The 18762-nt window shown below is 39.9% G+C and overlaps 1 protein-coding gene and 2 long non-coding RNA genes across 5 annotated transcripts in view; 2 read left to right on the top strand and 1 right to left on the bottom strand.

Annotated features, from left to right (window-relative positions):
• Window positions 1-18762, bottom strand: part of LOC146454772 (uncharacterized) — a 132426-nt gene that overhangs the window by 1561 nt on the left and 112103 nt on the right. The window lies entirely within an intron of this gene.
• Window positions 233-2373, top strand: LOC146454777 (uncharacterized). Of its 2 annotated transcripts, XR_014859173.1 has the most exons (4): window positions 233-810; window positions 1195-1374; window positions 1615-1976; window positions 2294-2373. It is a non-coding gene; the product is annotated as an uncharacterized LOC146454777 (long non-coding RNA). The 2 variants fall into 2 exon arrangements; XR_014859174.1 differs by lacking the exon at window positions 1195-1374 and having other exon boundaries at window positions 241-810.
• LOC146454776 (uncharacterized) lies at window positions 13692-16539 on the top strand. Its single transcript, XM_085095017.1, has 2 exons — window positions 13692-14442; window positions 15254-16539. The coding sequence occupies exons 1-2, from the start codon at window positions 13828-13830 to the stop codon at window positions 16319-16321; spliced, it is 1683 nt and encodes a 560-aa protein (XP_084951143.1). The 5' UTR covers window positions 13692-13827; the 3' UTR covers window positions 16322-16539.

The following is an 18762-nucleotide window of genomic DNA, read 5'->3' as shown; positions in this document are numbered from 1 at the left end:
TCATACGTATTGTCTATTACAACTGTAAAGGTGGATTTCCACTGTCCCGTAAAGACGTGAATTTAGCTGGCTTTACGTACGTAAACGTTTACACACGCGGCTCATACATTTCTTCTAATTTTTTTACATGCGAAAAGCCAGCTAAATTCACGTCTATACGGACGTAAAATTTATGCGACAGTGGAAATCCACCTTAACTGATTGTATACGCAAGACAATTGGAGAGACGGACATGTTTGAGACAAATTTCTTGATCTTTTCTCGGCTTGAGATGAGCTGTATAATCTATTTCTGTTGCGGAGCGCAAACACTTTTAATGAAACGACGTGACTTTGACTTGGAACGAAATGACCATGGGACGAAACGACTGTATACCCACGCTTTAAGTCTTATGCCCCCTTCACACCAAGGCTCTAACATGTTTAAAAGCTGCTTAGTTAAACACAGTTTAAAATCGTTTCCTTCTTAAAAGCTGCTTTCAGATTTTTGATTTAGTAGATTTAGTAGATAGATTTAGTACAAATGAAAGCATAACTTAAAGTTTACGTGAATCCCATGTCAAAGCTAATGGTTCAGCCATTTTCTGTTACCAATTTTCAGTTTGTTAAACCTGGTTTAATTAAACAAGTTTTGTTGGTTTGAATGGTGCTTAAGTTTTGGAGACACACATCAGCTTTAAACTTACTTTTCTTATTTGGTTGTCATCGTTAGATCTCAGATGCTGTCCCGTCCCGAGACTGAACAAAAAAAGCCCGGAAAGCCAAAAACATCAAGGAGAAGCGGAAACCAGCGGAAAAACCAAAAGGAAAGGTATGACTGTATTTAAGTATTTAATTTGCCCATGATAGTTGAAAGATCAGTTTGAAAGCTGTGTGTTACACGTTCACAGGATCAAGCTCATTCTGCGATAACTTTGATATTAAAGGCTCCGTGCATAACTGACTTAGTTCGCATTTGAGATTGGTTTTTGTTGTTTTAGCTCAGATTTACAAAAGGTTTCGCACTAACTCAATACTATTGAAAATTATAATTCATTCATCACTTTGGCGCCAAGATTCTTCTTGTAATAAATCCGGAACGCAGTAATAGGTTGCCATGATTTGCCATCAGTGCGTGCATGACTTTGTCTGTACTTATATTTCCCATTCATCATGTATGTACGTACGTGTTCTCATTTTGTTTTAATTTCCATAGATTCTCTTTACTGCGTCACCCAGCAAGCTGAAAGAAACCCCGGAGGACTCATCGTCAGACAGTGAAGATGATTTGACACTAAGCTCAGCCATACTTACATCTCCTCAGAAGCCCACCCAAGATTCCAGTGTTCGGGGATTAATAGACAAGGCAATACATTCACTGGATAAAACAAATGCGGTAGGTTCTTTTAGTTTTGTTCAGTTTACGGAATCAAACATGTTTAATTTGCTCTAAGTGTAAATGGACCAAAGGAGCTTGTATGGCTCCAGTTCAATTCTACTTTGGGGCATCAGACCATCCAGACTGACTGATTTAAAACAAAGTTTAGATCTGTTAAGGCCAATTTTTCCAATTTTGAAAAAAAAAAAAACATACATGCCATGACCTGTTATTGATTACAGTGTTCTCTTGCTTCAGGTTGCCCAGACTGACTACAATGAAGCAGTGATGGAGCTACGTTTTCTCCGGGGAATCCTGGAACGGTTGGAGTGCCAATTCGCCAGCCAAGAGGCAACACTACACAAGATGTTCGCGATGATGACAGCAAGCCAGTCACAGCAGTCCCTGAGCCGACACCTGCATCCCCAGTTCTCCTCTCCTGAAATCCTCTCCTGAAATCCACTCCTGGCAAAGTTCGTTTGAGCTACCATTTACTCCACTGCAGAGGACGAATTCCCAACCTGAGGCTGTTGTCCCCCGGACATCTTCCTTGGTAAACCCCGACAGCATGCTTGACCACATAGATGATCTCATCCGTCAATCGGAGCAGAGTTTCTCAGGTACAACTATGTCAGTTTAGTTTACTAGCGATATATGTGACCTAATATTCAGGGGAAATTAGTGTGTCAATTAGGGTTTCAGGAAACAACTCATCATACAAAATTTGCTTGGTTTATTGCGTTTCGTTATAAGTCGCATCACTTTAGGCAACTTTTTATTACGATACTCAAAATTTACGATTTTGGACATTTCTTGGGCATTTTGACTCACTATATTTCCCTTTAAAAGAAGAACTAATGGAATAAACTAGACAATGAAAAGAAATTAACTAGGCAAACAATTCATTAGTATCTCTTTTTGTTATTTTTTTAAATAGGAATAGATGCGGTAACAGTTTCCGTGGGGGGGGGGGGGGGGGGGTCAAGTGAAGTGCACCTGCCCAAAGAAGACTAGGAAGACAACTAGGCAAGAGTAGACGTTTGAAATTTTCCATGTCAAATGCATCAAACGAGATAGATTTATTTTCAGATCAATTCATGTAATAATAGAATAGCTTCAACCTTTTCAGTTTCTTTTGTCATGTAAGTTTGTTAACCAATAAAAGGTAGAAAGATTAGAACTTGCTTTCTTGCTTTCACATTGGAACTCTCACAAAAATAAAATGGGAGCAATCCAACCCCATCGAAATTTGATTGAGTTCGATTAGGTACGATGGCCGAAGTTGGCATACATTCGATTAAAAATGATAAAGTAGTGGGTTATAAAATGATGTTTTAGTAAAGCAACATCAATCTATTGTTCATTTCACCTAATTCAAAAGAATGCGCCCGTAGCAACCAAAGCATTTGCGAGAAGAGAGAAGTCTGGGCACCATACCATCGCTCACATAAATGTAAACAAAATGTCATGCGGTTAAGCGGTTTGTTTGATTCCGGTTTATCTGAGGATGATTCCACATCTTACCAACGTGTTTAGCAAACTTTAATATGAGAAAACATTTACCCAGAACAGAAATAGAAAGTCCACTGGATAAATTTGCCGTTGGAGGTGGTAAAATTGACAACGCACAGTCGGCCGTTCCCTTTACGCTTGCTTTCTTGTGTTGTCGCATGTGGTGGAAGGTGCTTCAGCGCTTTTTGTTTGTATCCATTTTAATAACATCTACCAGATTATGTGTCCCACATCCCCGTCGATGTTCATGCGCATCCTGGTTTTGAACCCAAATTGAATACCTTTACATAATTATCCGCGTTTTGCGGTATTAAGGTTGACAAAGATGTCCGATTTAAAAGTCACGATCTTTTGTCAGATTAAATCACATTCATCTAAAATGATGTTTTTAGCTGATGTGAAGATTATCTCTACATGTATGTATGTCCCAAAAAACTTTCATACTCTAGAGCAAAAGAAATATGCGTGGTAAAATGAAAACAAATACAGTACATGCATGTCACCGCGTAGGCTTCGGATGATACGGTGTAATGTTTCTCTTACTGCACGTCACAAAATTTCCATATTCCTTTCATTATTGCAAAAATTCTTCGATGTTTCCTCTTGCTTATGCAAAAATTCTTCACTCTTTCGAAACTTCATTTCATCGAAATTTCGTTAGCTTTTTCGAATTTTCGATTGACCACGCAACATTTCTTCGAAAGTTCTTTGAATTTTTGAAGAGAGATCGCAAAATATCGTTCAAAATTTCCTTGAATATTTGTGAGAACAAAGGACGAATTTTGACGAATTTTGCTCTCATTACTTTTGTGCAGTACTGTAAATAACAGCAGAATACAGTTTATGAAGTAGAATCCATATGAAAATTAGCAAAGCGGAATTTTTCGTGTTGAGCCAATGACGTCACTTCCTGTAATTTGAGCCAAGCGGCCTTGTTAACTTTCGGACCAAGGCCAAGTAATGGCGGCCATGAAATCTCGAATAAAAGGCTACAAAAAAAATACTTCCCATCGCCGTAAAGGATTGAAATTTGCCAACATGAGTAAGAAGGTCATATTCTACACGAAAATGCAAAAAGATGGAAAATGAAATTTTCGTCCCAGGGGCACTTTAACAAGAACTAAACTTAAGTACATTTATTTTACAGTGTCTGATGTAGAGCGTGCCAGTTGCGGGATTGGCATGGTTTGACCAAAAGGTCTCGTTCAAATTCGTCTTCTAGGTCATTTTGGCACACTTGGAATTATACAGAAACAAGGAAATGTAATCGTTCCTTTTGCAAAACCTTTTAAAAAAATATTCTGGTTCAAATTTCGGAAGATTAAAGGTATAAATAAAACGTAAAACCGAAGAATACAATGCGAGTCGAACATATACGAGATGTTTCGCATTTCCTAGATTCCTGGGCACTAGTATGAATTAACGTTATAGGGGGAGATTGTTTAGATCCACATGCTTATTTGAGAGCCCCTCTCTTGTTGTGTATGGCTGCATGTCCAAGTATGTAAACCAAAGACGAATTTCGGCATTTTTAGCCAACAAAACAAAGAAGAAACTGGACAAACTTTCACGCCACGGCCAGGTATCAAGCTGAGCGTGAAAAAGATCAATGGAGAGAATCGACATCAAAATTGCCATAGCGAAGCTTAAAAAAGTTTGATCCACGAGAGGGTATCACACAGTTTTGTTTCTGTAGTGATTACACCGCTTGATAGACACGTGATACAATAATGTACTTGTAACATGATTACCTAAGATTAAGATTTACAGTAAATCAAATCTGAGAGTGAACGCGTGTCTTCCTTCGTGTCTATCCGAATATTACATTGGCGACGAGATGGGATCTAAGAACCAGAAGAGAAGAAACTAAAACGCAACAAGAATAATGACTGATCCGGCTGAAGCGAGCACTAGCAGCGCTCCACAAGCCCAAGTACAGCAAATGCAGCACATCACTGTCACGAACAGACAGCTCAATATTGCACCCTTCGCCATCGATCGTAACTCAACAAATATCACGAGCCGATGGGCCAAATGGAAGAAGGACATAGAACGACAATTTCGCTTCTTTGGCATTAACGACCCTGAGCTACAAAAGGACGGCTCAATCATCTACGGTGGCTGCGACATCGCCGATCTAGAAGAATCATTTTTTTTTTTTATTGAGTGCTCAAACAAATTACAACACGCTTGTTAAGAAATACTACTTGTTAAGGTTGATACTTTTTATAATACAGTGCTAAAAAAAAAATACGAAACTACTTACAATGCGATATTACTAACAAAACGAAACGATACCTACGCTACTAAGAACAATACTAACACTACGATACAATACAATTACTTACAAATTAATGAATGTAATTTAGTTGCTTACAAATGGATAGTATATGCCTTTGCACAGCTAGACTCTAAACATTAATTGTTCAAAAAGTTGGACCATTTTTTATTAAAAGAGAGTAGTTTATTGGTCATAATTGCAATGTATTTTTCTAATTCAATTTTTTCGTTAACGAGGGGGACAAAATCTGTGAACTGGGGTCTTTTGTCATCTTGTACTGCATTAATGTAAAGAAAGTATTTTCCAATTATGATCAGGTGATTTAGGGTTAAACCGGACGATGTGAATTTTAAAACCCCATATATAATTTCGTTTTGCTCTAATGCAATGTTTCCTCTACATGTAGCGTTGAACCACTTTGTAAATTTATTCCAAAAGGATTTAGCAATTGGACATTCCACAAATAAATGGAGTGGTGTCTGATCAATATCATGGCAATAAGGACAATCGGGTCGCTGTTTCTTTCTCATCTTGTACAGAATTTTGTTTGTATACAGGATATTATGAACTATTTTATATTGAAACATGGATAATTTTACCTCATTTGTGACACTAAAAGGAAGTAAGTAGATTTTTTGTCTTTCTTGAAAGAAAAAACCGCGTTCAATGAGTCTTCTCTCCGCAGTTGGAGGAGGGAAGTGCTGGTGATTGAGTAAAGTATTGTAAATTGTTTTGCATGTGATTTTTTCGATTGCAAGTGGTACGTATTCAGTTGACGGTGGAAGACATTCCTGCTTTAGCATAGTTTTCCATTCCTGTGGTATTGCAGATAGAAGGCTATAATCCTGCAGAAAGTTACTCTTGACGTTGTATTTCTGCATGAAGGTTGAAAAAGTCATCAAGGTTTTACCTTCGTTGTCGAAAAGGCACGAGAGATTTTCAATACCTATTTTTTTCCAAACAGGGAAAAAAACAGATAACTTGTTTACTCGAATGAACTGGTTGTTCCATATTGTTTGATTTAACACATCTCCTTTTGTTTTCGGGTTAGTGCTATTAATTTGCTGCCAGTGGGAAATTATATCTCGATAGAATTTTGGTAAGTTTTCATCCAAGGGTAGATATTGAATGTTATAGTTACACCAGAAAAGAAGGTTGCCGCCAACATTGGAAAGTAAAAATAGTGGGATAAATTTCCATGGTCTTTTATCATTAGCGCACAAGCGCTTTACCCAGACTATCTTTAACGCTTTATCAAATAACGTAAAATCTAACATATTAAGTCCTCCCTCCTTCTTATTTTTGATTATAGTCATTTTTTTTAGTTTTGGATTCTTGTACTTCCATATGTAATCGAATATTATGTTATTTACTTTATCGGTAAACCCTTTTGGAGTGTCTAAAACGCTGCAGATAAAAGTTAGTTTGGATATTGCCAACGTTTTGACTATATTTACTCTTACATATATAGAAATGTCTCGAGACGACCAAATGTTCAGTGTCTTTTTAAGTTTAGGCAGCTTTTCAAAGAAGTTTTTTTTGTTGGCAAGTTCTTCATCATATGACAGATATACACCCAAAACGTAGACCGGCTCATCACTTAATTTTAGATTTAGAATGGAATCCTTTCTCTGACGCAATGATCCCAGCCAAAGTATTTCTGATTTAGATTGATTTATTCGAAGACCAGAACAGTTTTCAAATTGTTGCAGCAGATCAAAGAGCTTGTGAGCAGACTGAATATCTTTAACAAAAACAGTTGTGTCATCGGCGTACTGGGTTATCTTTATTTGGATTTTAGATTTATTTGGATCAATTTGAATACCTTCTATTTCCTTTGAGCGTTTAATTGCATTGCTTAAAATTTCTACACCAATAACAAACAAGATCCCTGAGAGTGGGCAACCCTGCCTGACACCTCTGCTTAGATTAAAATGTTTGGTGGCAAACCCATTGTTCAAAACACAACTTGATGTGTTATTATACAAGACTGTGATCGATTGTCTTAATTGAGGACCAAAGTTAAAAACTTCAAGGCATTTTTGAAGGTAGCACCATTCAATAGAATCAAAAGCTTTTTCAAAATCAAGAAAGACCGCTATGCCTGGAATGTTTTTCTTTTTAGTAAAGGACATCATGTCTGTTATGATTCTGATGCTCTCACCTATATATCTTCCCTTTACGTATCCCGTTTGATTCGGGCTAATGATCGTGGGTAACACTTTTTCCAGGCGTAAAGCTAAAGCCTTTGTGACAATTTTGTAATCGTTGTTCAATAAAGAGATTGGTCTCCAATTTTTTAGATATTTTTTGTCTTTCTTTGGTATTAACGATATAATACCGCGTTTTTGTGAGATTGACATGTCACCATTTTCAAAAGCATAGTTAAAGCTATCAACCATGATTTGACCAATGTCATTCCAGAAGTACCGGTAAAATTCTATAGTAAAGCCGTCGGACCCAGGTGTTTTATTGTTCTTAAATTGTTTCAGCGAACTGGTACATTCCGCAAGGGTTAGCATCCCTTCGCAGGTGTCCGCTTCCTCCTGTTTGAGAGTATTCAGGCCGTCAAAAAGGTGCTCGAGATTGTCAGATTCCGGACAGACATTTTTAGTTTGATAAATTTCTTTGAAAAAACGTTCCTCCTCTTCTAAAATTTGTTTAGGCTCGTGAACTATGTTACCGTCTTCTTTTGTTAACGAGGTAACGTGTTTCTTCTTGTGGTTTATTTTTTCCAGGTTGTAGAAATATTTATTGTTCTTTTCACCGAACTCGTACCATTGTGCATTACTACGTGTCATCGCTCCTCGTGTTTTTCTAGAGGCAATTTTTGCTAGTTCTTTTTTGACTCGATCCATTTCAGCTTTCATTGCTTCGCTAAATTTTGATCTTATCTTTTCCTGTAATTGGTTGAATCTCCTAAGCAAATCTCTTTCTTCATTTCGTTTTTGTTTAGCTTTATTTTTAGCGAAAACTATTGTTGATGCTCTGATTTCCACTTTGATCATTTCCCAAAATAAGCCTTTGTCACTGAGGCTGCAATATTTGGAGATGAACTTTGGTAATTGCTTTGCTATCATCTCCGTATAACACTTATCGGTTAATAATGAATTATTAAATTTCCAGAAACCGGGGCCACGCTCTGTTTCATTACTTTCTAGGGACATTGACAGAGTTATAGCAGAGTGATCAGAAAAAATATTTGGCACAATTTTAGCGTTATAGATTGCTGATTCCATACTTTTTGATATAAAAAGGTAATCTAATCTACAATATATCTTCATGGATGAATTGTTCCACGTGAATGCTTGTTCATTTGGATGTTTGCAGCTCCAGGTGTCTATAAGATTGTGAGTTCTCATTAGAGTTTTTATTTCTTGAATAACTGTCTTCTTTTGTTCGAAAGAACGCCCTCCGCGTTTGTCAATTTCATTCATAACACAATCTAGGTCTCCCCCTAGGACCATTCTTTCTCTGGCATATTTGTTTAAAACGGAATTCGATAACCCTCTAAGGAATTGCACCTGTTGAGTTTGGTCATTTGGGGCGTAAATATTCACAAAAACAAATTTATCGCCTTCTACCAATGCTTCAACAAGGATATATCTACCATTCTTATCGTAAATAATTTGTTCGATGTTTACATCAAGTTTTGGCTTGAATAAGATCATTACTCCTCGACTGTGATTAGTGCCATGGCTTCCAACCATTTTACCACCCCATTCTGCTTCCCACGATTTTAAATTTTGCGCAGAAGAATATGTTTCTTGTAAAAACACTACATCCGGTTTTTGTTGATGCAGCCATCGGAATATTTGACGTCGCTTTATCATCTTGTTTAACCCTCTAACATTCAGAGATAAAACATTGAAGACCATACATACATGAAAAGTAAAATGAAACGCAGTTTCCAGTCACAGATTTCATTGCGGACAATTGGAGCGATGAGCATGTGAATTTAGAGCTAGCGAGAGACAGTTTAGAGCGATAAAACAACAAACTTATGCAAACTAATACAACATACAACACGAAACATAAATACCTGCAGCAATTAGGGCGAATTCTCCTGTCTGAGATTCACGTAAGCATTCCTACTGCTCTACAGAGGCACTAAATGATTAACCAAATTAATTATTGTCCATGATTCGACCGTAAAGTGTAAAGTTTTTTGTTTCGGGTCCTCGGTAAACAGATTTGTCAAGAATTAGCTTTTCGACGTTGAAGAAAGCCATTTTGTGATCTCTCTTTGCCTTTTTCAGCACCGGGTAAAGCTCCTTTCTTATTTCATCTACTTATTTCGGGAAGTCATCAGCCACACCAAACTTTTTTCCTCTTGGTAGGTGCTTGATGTGTAATTTGATTTGTTGCTTATCTTTGAAGAAAGATACCTTGGCAATTATCAGTCTTGGGTGCTGATTTGGTTTTTCTTCGCGTGCCCGAGTTGGAATTCTGTGGACTCTCTCGAATTCAATTTCATCAAGGTGCTTCTTTGAGAATTTCATTTCTTTGTCAAAAAAGTTTCTCAGAACTGCCTCTGTGTCTTCTGGGGATTCCTGCTCATTGTCGCTGATGCCGAAGAATTTGATGTTATTTCTTCTGTTGAAGCATTCTTGTTTGACAACCCTGCGCTCTAGCTCTTCTAGTTTGACTATCTTGGCGGTTGTTGCTTTTAGTGTCGCCGCGGTTACGCTGGCTTGCTCCTTCAAACCTTCAACTTCTGCTTGTGTTAACTCCAGACTCTCCTTAAGCTCTTCGTTTTCCTTTTCGAGCGTTGCTACTTGGATCTTCAGGTTTTGTATTTCAGGTAGCACAGATATCAACTTATCGAGCTTGCACTGTATGTCGTTCAGCTTCGTGTTGCACATCGCGCAGCCATGCTCGTGTTGCTCGCCATCACTAAGGGCTTCGTCATCAGTCTGAGATCCTCGTTCTCGCATTCTTTTCTTTCTTCGGGATTCACTTTTCCTTACAGGATACTTGTTCGATTTATCAGCCTCTTCATGGTTTATTTCGTTATCCGCCTCTGTAGGCATCCTGGTTTTTATCGAGAAGAAGACGGAGCTTCAGAAAACACGTCCGCCATCTTTCGCGCCCAGGCCCATCTTTTCTAATGCCAAATGGAAGAAGGACATAGAACGACAATTTCGCTTCTTTGGCATTAACGACCCTGAGCTACAAAAGGATGGCTTCATCATCTACGGTGGCCGCGACATCGCCGATCTAGAAGAATCATTACCAGAGATGCCAAGGGAAGGCAGAGATGAATACACGAATTTCATTCGAAAGCTGGGCCACCACTTTCTACCAAAGAAAAACAAAGATTATGCAAGATTCCAACTTGGCAATCTTCTGCGAGCCAGCGACGAATCACTCGCTAAATATTACGCTCCCGTACGAGAAATCGCTAAGAAATGCGAGTATCCCGATGAAAATGACGCCATTTGAGATCATCTGATCAAAACAATGCGCAACAGAAGAATTTGAGTTAAAGCCATTCGCCAAACTTGGACACTTCAAGAGATCCTCGATGAAGCTAATCACGAAGCAACCGAAATGGAAAAGAAGATTTCTAACGAAGAAAAAGAAATTCAACGCATTGGGGAACTCGCAAATTCAAGACCATGTGGTCGATGTAGGCGTACACACACGCAAAAATGCCCGGCATTCGGCGCTCTCTGCACCGCATACGGAAAGCGAAACCACTACGCAAGTGTCTGCAGAAGTAAACCACACAGCGCAAATCCTCAGCGAAGGAAAAGCCCTCATCAACAATACGACAAATTTCGCCATCAAAAAGATCCGCAAACAAGACGCGATCACCAAGGCCAAAGAAGTCACCGAAGACCGAGCAATTGCTATGGGAAAGTCCGCCAAGTGTTGTGAAACGAAGAAATTGACCGGAAGTCCGATTTCAGCAACACATTGAGCGATGAGTGTTTCATCCACCATCTGCAGATTCACAAAGCGAGCCAAGGCATCCAGAAGACCTGTAAAATCCTGATAAACGGCATCGAAACCACAATAGAACCAAATACCAGCGCAGACACGAACATTATGGACGAATTTCAGTTCTGAAAACTGCAAACACAAACTCCGGAAATGGAACTTCAAGAATCAGACATCAAGCTAAAAGCACTCAACTGCGACCTGCCAATGAAAGGAGAATGTACAGTGCAAATTGAAAACCAGACACGAGAAAGGACAAAGACTATTGTTGTGATCAAAGGAAAGATTGACTCTTTACCTTTACTCAGAAGACCAAGATTAGACGAGCTTCGCATGCTAAAGATTGATGCAACTGGAGGATTAAAAGAGCCAAACAAAGCCGTGAACAAAAGTCGAAAATGAGAACTCCGAGCTAGAGAAAATCCTGCATCACCACAAGAATCTCTTCCAAGGAGTCGGCAAGGCAACTCGAGATGGCCAAGACATTCAAATTCGCTTGCTTATGAAAGAAGATGCAGTACCAATCGCCCAGAAAACTAGACGAGTCAGGTATCATCTCATTGAACCTCTACAAAACAGAATTGAGGAGTTCGTCAAAAGCGACATCATGGAAAAAGTTCCAGACCATGAAGCAATCACCTGGTGCTCACCGATCGTAGTGCAGCCAAAACCACAAAACCCTAAGGACATCAGAGTCAGCCTTGATCTTCGCCTCCTAAACAAATCAATGCTCTGCACACAGAATGTCCAAGATCCAATCACAGAAGATTTTGTCACTGAGTTCAGAGACTGTAAGGTCTTCAGTAAACTCGACCACGGTTACTGTAGCGTAGGGCTTGAGCCCGAGTTAGCTCGGGCATACATTGTAAGTTGTGACGCGAACATGCTTGTAGTCGAGCTTTCATGTTGTGTTTGAGACTGATGTACGATAAACTGTTTTTGAGAGTAGTCGTGTCTTTAGTAGTCTTACATTTGGTGGCAGCGGTGGGATCTGTAATGATGGAAGCGACTGTGAAAGCTTTGGAGACGAAAGTGGCCCACTTGGAAGCTAAACTTGCGAAGAAAGGCGAAACAGCGTCCAGTTCGCCCGGCTCCGCGAGTTCACCGATCATTTTGGCGGATCATTCTCTTTGCATTAAACCCGAAACTTTCTCAGCTGCTTCAGGGGAAAATTTAAGAGCGGCTTTCCACAAATATCGACCAAGTGGTGGCACAAGTCAAAAAATCGATTTCGTTCATATTTTGCTTATAGGTAGTCCCTAGTGAGAAACAAACTGAGCCGTAGTTAGTTTTTACAAATACCGTTTCCTTTCGCGTAAAGATGCGAAAAACGATTTTGACTCAGTTGAGCTCAAAGTCCGCTTCCGGCAGGATGGAATTTTCCTTAACTTTCGACGACTCTCGTATTAATCCGCAGAGTGTTACTAACCTTCAAATGACATTTATTACTTTATTAGGTCTTCTTTTTCTGTTTCACGGAAAAACATTTAAAACCTAAGTTACTTTTCCGTCCGAAATAGGTTAAGAATAGCATGCTATAAATGCAAATTTTCAGCAACCACATTTTAGCACCAAAACATTGCCAATTTTACCCATGGGCGATAACTTAGATTTCCCTATAATGACTTTCTATGGCTTCACTGTATACCTATTGATCATAATATAAAGACAAAGCTCTGGGTAAATGAAAATAAATGACCCGCTAGGCTTCAGATTTATCAGCATTTTCTTGAGATCGAAGCGCAAAAAAGATGGCGTGACACACTGTCACGGGTTCATAGGTTCACAGGTTCACGGGTTCACACAGTTCACAGTTTTTCTTTTTAGAAAAAAAATGAAGCGACATTTAAAAGGAAACATTACTTCATTCGCAGTAGAAAAATCTTTGGATCGAAAGTTCGGTAGCGTAACGGACCAATACATATTTCGGCTGCATTTCATAGATGGAAATTTCAGAGTATCCGTTCGCTCTGATGCGGAGTCCATTTCGTTATTGCGTAATATTATTGTGTTAAAACAAATAATTGGAAAATTTCTTTTCCTCTTTCTTTATTACTGCCATGAATAAATTAAACTAGAAATAGGTAAAACGCAGCAGATTTGAACTACATTAACCTGATTAAAAGTTTCGACTGTTATGTTAAACTGCATCGTGTGCGTGAAATATACTTGCGAAGTACTGTTTGTTTTACTCGTCCGTTGATCATAAGCGAGTTTTTTTTTAAGATCTCTGTAGATAAAGAAAGGGAAGAGAAATCACAGTAAGGGTCCATCCCCGTTTTTAAAAACATTTTCTATAGAGTTTTCCAATCTTCATACATCTAAAAGTGAGAGCTCGTGATGAGTGAATTATAGATTTGCAAAAACCGCGTGATTTACTAAGTGAATTAAATTTGCAAAAGAAAGCACACGCACACAGAACGACAACAACAAAAAACACAAGACAGAATTCTGAACGTTTCTAAGGGTAAAAGTAATAACGATAAAAGTAGTAACAAATTAAATGAAACCAAGATAGTGGCCAATACCCGTGTTATAAATAATGTTACTTCGCTGCGCTTTTTGATCCCGAAATATTCTTTCTGTGAAAAAGAACGTAATTAACTAATTAGATTTTTGGACGTCGTTACGTCGGATTGGTGAAAATCGTAATTGCATTTTTGGACCTATGAATAAATTGAATTATTATTACACCAGAGAAACAGTAAGGAACTGTAAACAAAACATCGATCATGGAAGTTTGCTGTTCGTTCAAGTCGGTAGTTGGTGGGCCATGTTCTTTTGATCGCAGAGACAGAACAAGGTCCAGAGAGATAGTACCTCTGCTGTCCTGTACAAAGCAAATTGACCAGCATAAGACATCTTATGGTTTTCAAGATATAGGGAACGAGGTTGAGCTTATTCTTGCCCGTTCGGCCATGTTTTCAATGCCAGAAAACATCAAGACGATGACGATTTGTCCTTCGCATAGATCACGCCTTGGACTTGGTTGGGTGCGGGGTACCGACAGGTGTCGAGTACCTGAAACGATATCAAAGCACAAAAACGTGCGAAGCAAATTTCCAAAAGCCGAAAGAGGAATTACGAAAATGTTCTCACAGGTTATCCTTAGAAAAACTGGACTACTACTTCCTGTGGGTTCGGGTATGTATTTCTGTTTTACTGATATTATCGTTTCTTCCATAAATCGAAATGTTTGTCTAAACAGGCTGCTTTTATTGACAGGTGCGTGTAGATCATGTAGGGGAATCTTGCAGTCACTTTGTGAAGAGCAGACGCTGCTGAAAGAACCGACCGCTACTTTTTATTGCGAAGGCATTGCCACTCCGGTACAAACTACTATGTTGGTGAGAAGACGATTCATTTTACGTAATTTTAATCACTGGACATAAGTGCAACTTCAGATTCTAACTGGAAAAACTGAAAAAAAAAAAAAAAAAAAAAAAAAAAAAAGACCTACGCCCGGCCAGGGACGGCAGAGCCTATTTTTAACTGGAAGGATTTGGAAACTAGCGCGAGTTTGTAGAGGGGTCTAGGACCATCCTCTCCCAGAAAATTTTGAAGTCTAAATGTCGTCCTCGAAAAAAGTCGGGGAGGGGGCTTTCCCTGTCGGCTCGGGGTATGTCTAATTGTGATTACTTGAGCATTCCAGGAAAACGAGACGTCGCATACTTCTTAGAATATGGTTTAGCAACTTTCTAAAGTTCGGGAAATTTTTTTTTGATTATGGCATTCAAGAATTCGAGATTATACTGGGTGGGGGAGTTCAGGTGAAACGAGGAGGGGGGAGTTGGATTCAAAGCGCTCGAGGTGTTCGCTGGGCTGAAGAATTTTACCACTTCATCGTAAAACGCAAATCACACCTTATTTAAGAAAAATGTAGGAGGGTAACAAAATGCAACAAAGGATTCAATTAAATGAGTTTCTAGCTGCCCAGTACCAATCAGCAAAGATTTTTATTCTGAAAAGAAGTAAAGTTGGAAAATAATCCTCTTTAAATAATCAATATTTTCACTAGCGACTATCTCTATCTCATTATAATTTAAACTCTTCTCCTCCTCTTCCTCCTCCTCCTCGTCTTCCTCTCCTCCTCTTTTACCAAGCACGGGTGAATAGCTTGCTTCGTCTCTGTGAACTATTTTCGCCTGTGTTTTCTAGGAAGCCGGCGCCAGTTCAAGTTCAGTTGAGGTAATGAGCACTCCATTTACACTGCACAAGTTTGAGGCCGATACACCTATCGTCGGGAGCATATATCTGCCATCAGACTCGGAGAGCCTACAAGGTTCCTTTCAACAGAGCACTCCAATTGACAAGTCAAGATCTACACTCAACAGGTTCCTGATTTCAAGGGACATAAGTCCAATTCGTTCTTCCTTACAGATCCCTTGGAGCGAAGCCAGTGAAAGGACGAAACGTTACTATGTTAAGAAGGCGGGAGAGACTGTTGCTGCATCACTGGAGGTCATAGCCGGTGAAGATTCTGGTAATTTATGGCATACCCTGGTCCCCTCAAAGGAAATCAGTGAACGCTTTCCTTCAGAAGCCGATGGCGAGAAAAATGTGGACAGCGCTCTACTGGAATCACTAACAGAATGCTACAACAGTGCTACCCAGTGGGAGACACGCCGTCAGATACTGTCAATTATGGTTGACAAAATCAGTTTCAAGTCTCTTCAACGATATATTCCGAATCTTACACCTTATCGTTTCAAGATTGCTAAACAGCACATGTTGATACATGGCAGAGGCTCTCCTTTACCAAAAGCAGTGCAGAAGAGAATGTGCGCTCCTCCTGAGATGGTTGATCATTTTATTTCCTTTATAACTAGCCAGTATGTCGTTCAAGATTTACCATTTGGGCAGAAAAAGTTGTCACTGTCCTCTGGTGAGGTGCTCGTGGTGCCAAATGTTATTCGGAACTTAGTTCCGGAGCGAATTGTGCAACAGTATCAAGAGTATTGCAGGGAGTCAAACATAACCTGTTTGAGTCGAAGCTCTCTGCTGCGAATTCTTGATGTCTGTTCAGCATCTGTTAGAAAATCCCTGCAGGGTCTTGATTACATTACTGCTTCTGGTTCAAAAGCGTTTGAAGACCTTGAAAATGTTGCTGACCAGTTAGGAGACCTTGGAATGGGAATGACATGGGCGAACCAGCAAAAGAAGGAAATGAAATTGGCGAAGCGTTACCTGAAAAGCGACTTCAAGGTACGTCAAATAATTTTTTAAAACTTGTTTTTAACGAGTACAACATATTTAACAAAACCATTTTTGTTTTGGTAGGTCCATGTTTCAGAGTCGTCGTCCATCCCAGACCACTGCAGACAGTATGCACTTAGCGATGCTAAGAGCGCCGACTACCAAGGAAACTGTGATCACACGCACGATGGAGTGTGCGATCGTTGTAACCGCCTGGAGCACAGCATTCACAAAATAGAAGAAGCGCTTAACCTTGTAACAATGTCAGAAGAAGAGCTTGACGAGTTAACGTTTTCTACAGAACAGGCCAAGCATAGCATCGTGACATGGAAGGCTCATCTCCTTCGCTCCGTCAACCAGGACGACGCCAGAGTAAATACGATCGACAACTTAAACGAAGAGTCTGTTATGTTGGAACAGGATTGGGCGATGAAGTATTTACCGCGGAAATACAGAGAAAGTCAACGCGATTGGTTTGCAAAGCGTGGCATTCCGTGGCACATCACAGTGGCAACAAGAAGGTCGTCAGCTGGTCAGCTTGAGACTATGACGTTTGTTCATATTTTTCAGTCCTGCAGCCAGGACAGTAGCACAGTTCTTGCCATAATGGGAGATGTCCTAGAGAAACTGAAGAAAGCAATTCCGAGCCTCAAATCTGTATTTTACAGGTCAGATAACGCAGGATGTTATCACTGTGGTTGGAATATTGTGGGCGCCAAGGTACAAGCAGATCAGGCGGGGCTTGTCTTGAGAAGAATGGATTTCTCAGATCCTCAAGGGGGGAAGGGGGCATGCGACAGAAAGGCTGCAACCATAAAAAGTCACATGCAACTCTACCTCAACGAGGGACATGATATTGAAACGGCTGGCCATATGAAGGTCGCCATTGAATCATCCGGGGGAGTTCCTGGTGTAGTAGTCACTCTGGCATCAACGCCTGAACAGCAACCGAAGAAAACAGTGACTTGGGATGGCATCAGTTATTTGAACAATTTTCAGTACGAGAGCGATGGGCTCAGGGTATGGAAGGCATTTGACATCGGCCCAGGTAAACTTGTGCCTTGGAGCAAGTTCGATAAACCTTTTGCGGCAAGACTTATTCCAATTGAGGATCAAGAAAAAGAAAGCGGCGTTTATGACCAGTTTGTTCCTTTCAAGCCAAAGAAAGTTACAGACCCGGAAAAAGCGTCCTCGCTAGATGGAGAAGATGACGGTGGGGATGAAAGTAAGGATGCCACCACTGTGATGTTTTCATGTCCAGAGGAAGGATGCGTAATGTCATATCAGAGGCATTCCAGTTTGGAACAACACTTACAGTGCGGTAAACACAAACGTGTTTTAGAGCAAGAGACGCTACTTGACAGAGCAATGTTAAGTTATGCCGCGGAACTTGAGAGAGGGGGTTCGAAGATCTCCGAGCTGCCTGATGTGACATACCAGTCAAAAGAGGAAAGCCCTGAAGTTCAAGTTTCTCCTCCTTGTATGGGTTGGGCCTTACGAAGTTCGTTTGTACGGAAGGCAAGATTTAATCCGAGACAAAAGGAGTACCTTTTGAAGAAATTTGACATAGGGCAAAAATCCGGAAGAAAAGTTGATCCAGCGACTGTTACCCAAGAAATGAGAGCTGCTAAAGACAGCAGTGGCAAACGTTTATTTTCCATAAATGAATTTCTGACTTGCCAGCAAATTCAGAGCTTTTTTTCCAGGGTGGCGGCTAAACGAAATGTTGACATTGTAACTGAAGAAGAGGAAGAAGAAGAGTTAAGTGCTTACCAGGAGGAAGTTTTGAGTGAAATGCGTAGCGATGTTTCCATTCAAGTTGCCCTTCATCATCCTGTGATGTACGACACTTATAACATTTGTGATCTTGCAGCTTCTAGTGGAAAACTTAAAGCGACATTCAGTGTATCTGTTCTGCGAGACATTTGCCTCTCGCTTGGTGTTGAAGTTTCTCCGATTACAGTAAGGCGAAAGCAACCGTATATCGACAAGCTTCTCGAGGTGGTGAGGTCATGCACCTGCTCAAAGTAACGGGTTTCTTTATTGGATTTTGGCGCACTTTGCAACGCAAAAACAGAGATTGTATTTCTAGAACATGATTAGCTAACGTTAAGCCCCCCGCGGATATAGCCCCCTTTTAGCTTTCCTTTTTTTCTGTAAAAAAAATGGAAAAATCATTGCGGGATAATAAGTTCTTATTGAAACGAATTCGATTTATTATGACGTTTTCAAGCTATAATAAAAAAAAACGAGCTAACGAAAAACGTATTTCGATCAACACTGCTATTGCTCGTTTTGACACGGCTATTTTATTCCGGTTATAAGCCCCCTCGTATATAAGCCCCTCCATTTATAAGTCCATTTAAAACCACTTGCGAAGTTGTATAAGCTCAGGGACCCGTTTCTCGAAAGTGCGGGTAACTTACCGGGTCTGGTAAGTGTGGTTTTCGGCTGGCTAAGGAGCGTAAGAA

The sequence above is a fragment of the Pavona decussata genome, unplaced genomic scaffold, assembly GCF_977016875.1.
Source record: "Pavona decussata unplaced genomic scaffold, jaPavDecu1.1 SCAFFOLD_300, whole genome shotgun sequence".
NCBI lineage: Eukaryota > Metazoa > Cnidaria > Anthozoa > Scleractinia > Agariciidae > Pavona > Pavona decussata.
The sequence above is the reverse complement of the archived record's forward strand: the minus strand, read 5'-3'. Positions and strand labels throughout refer to the sequence as shown.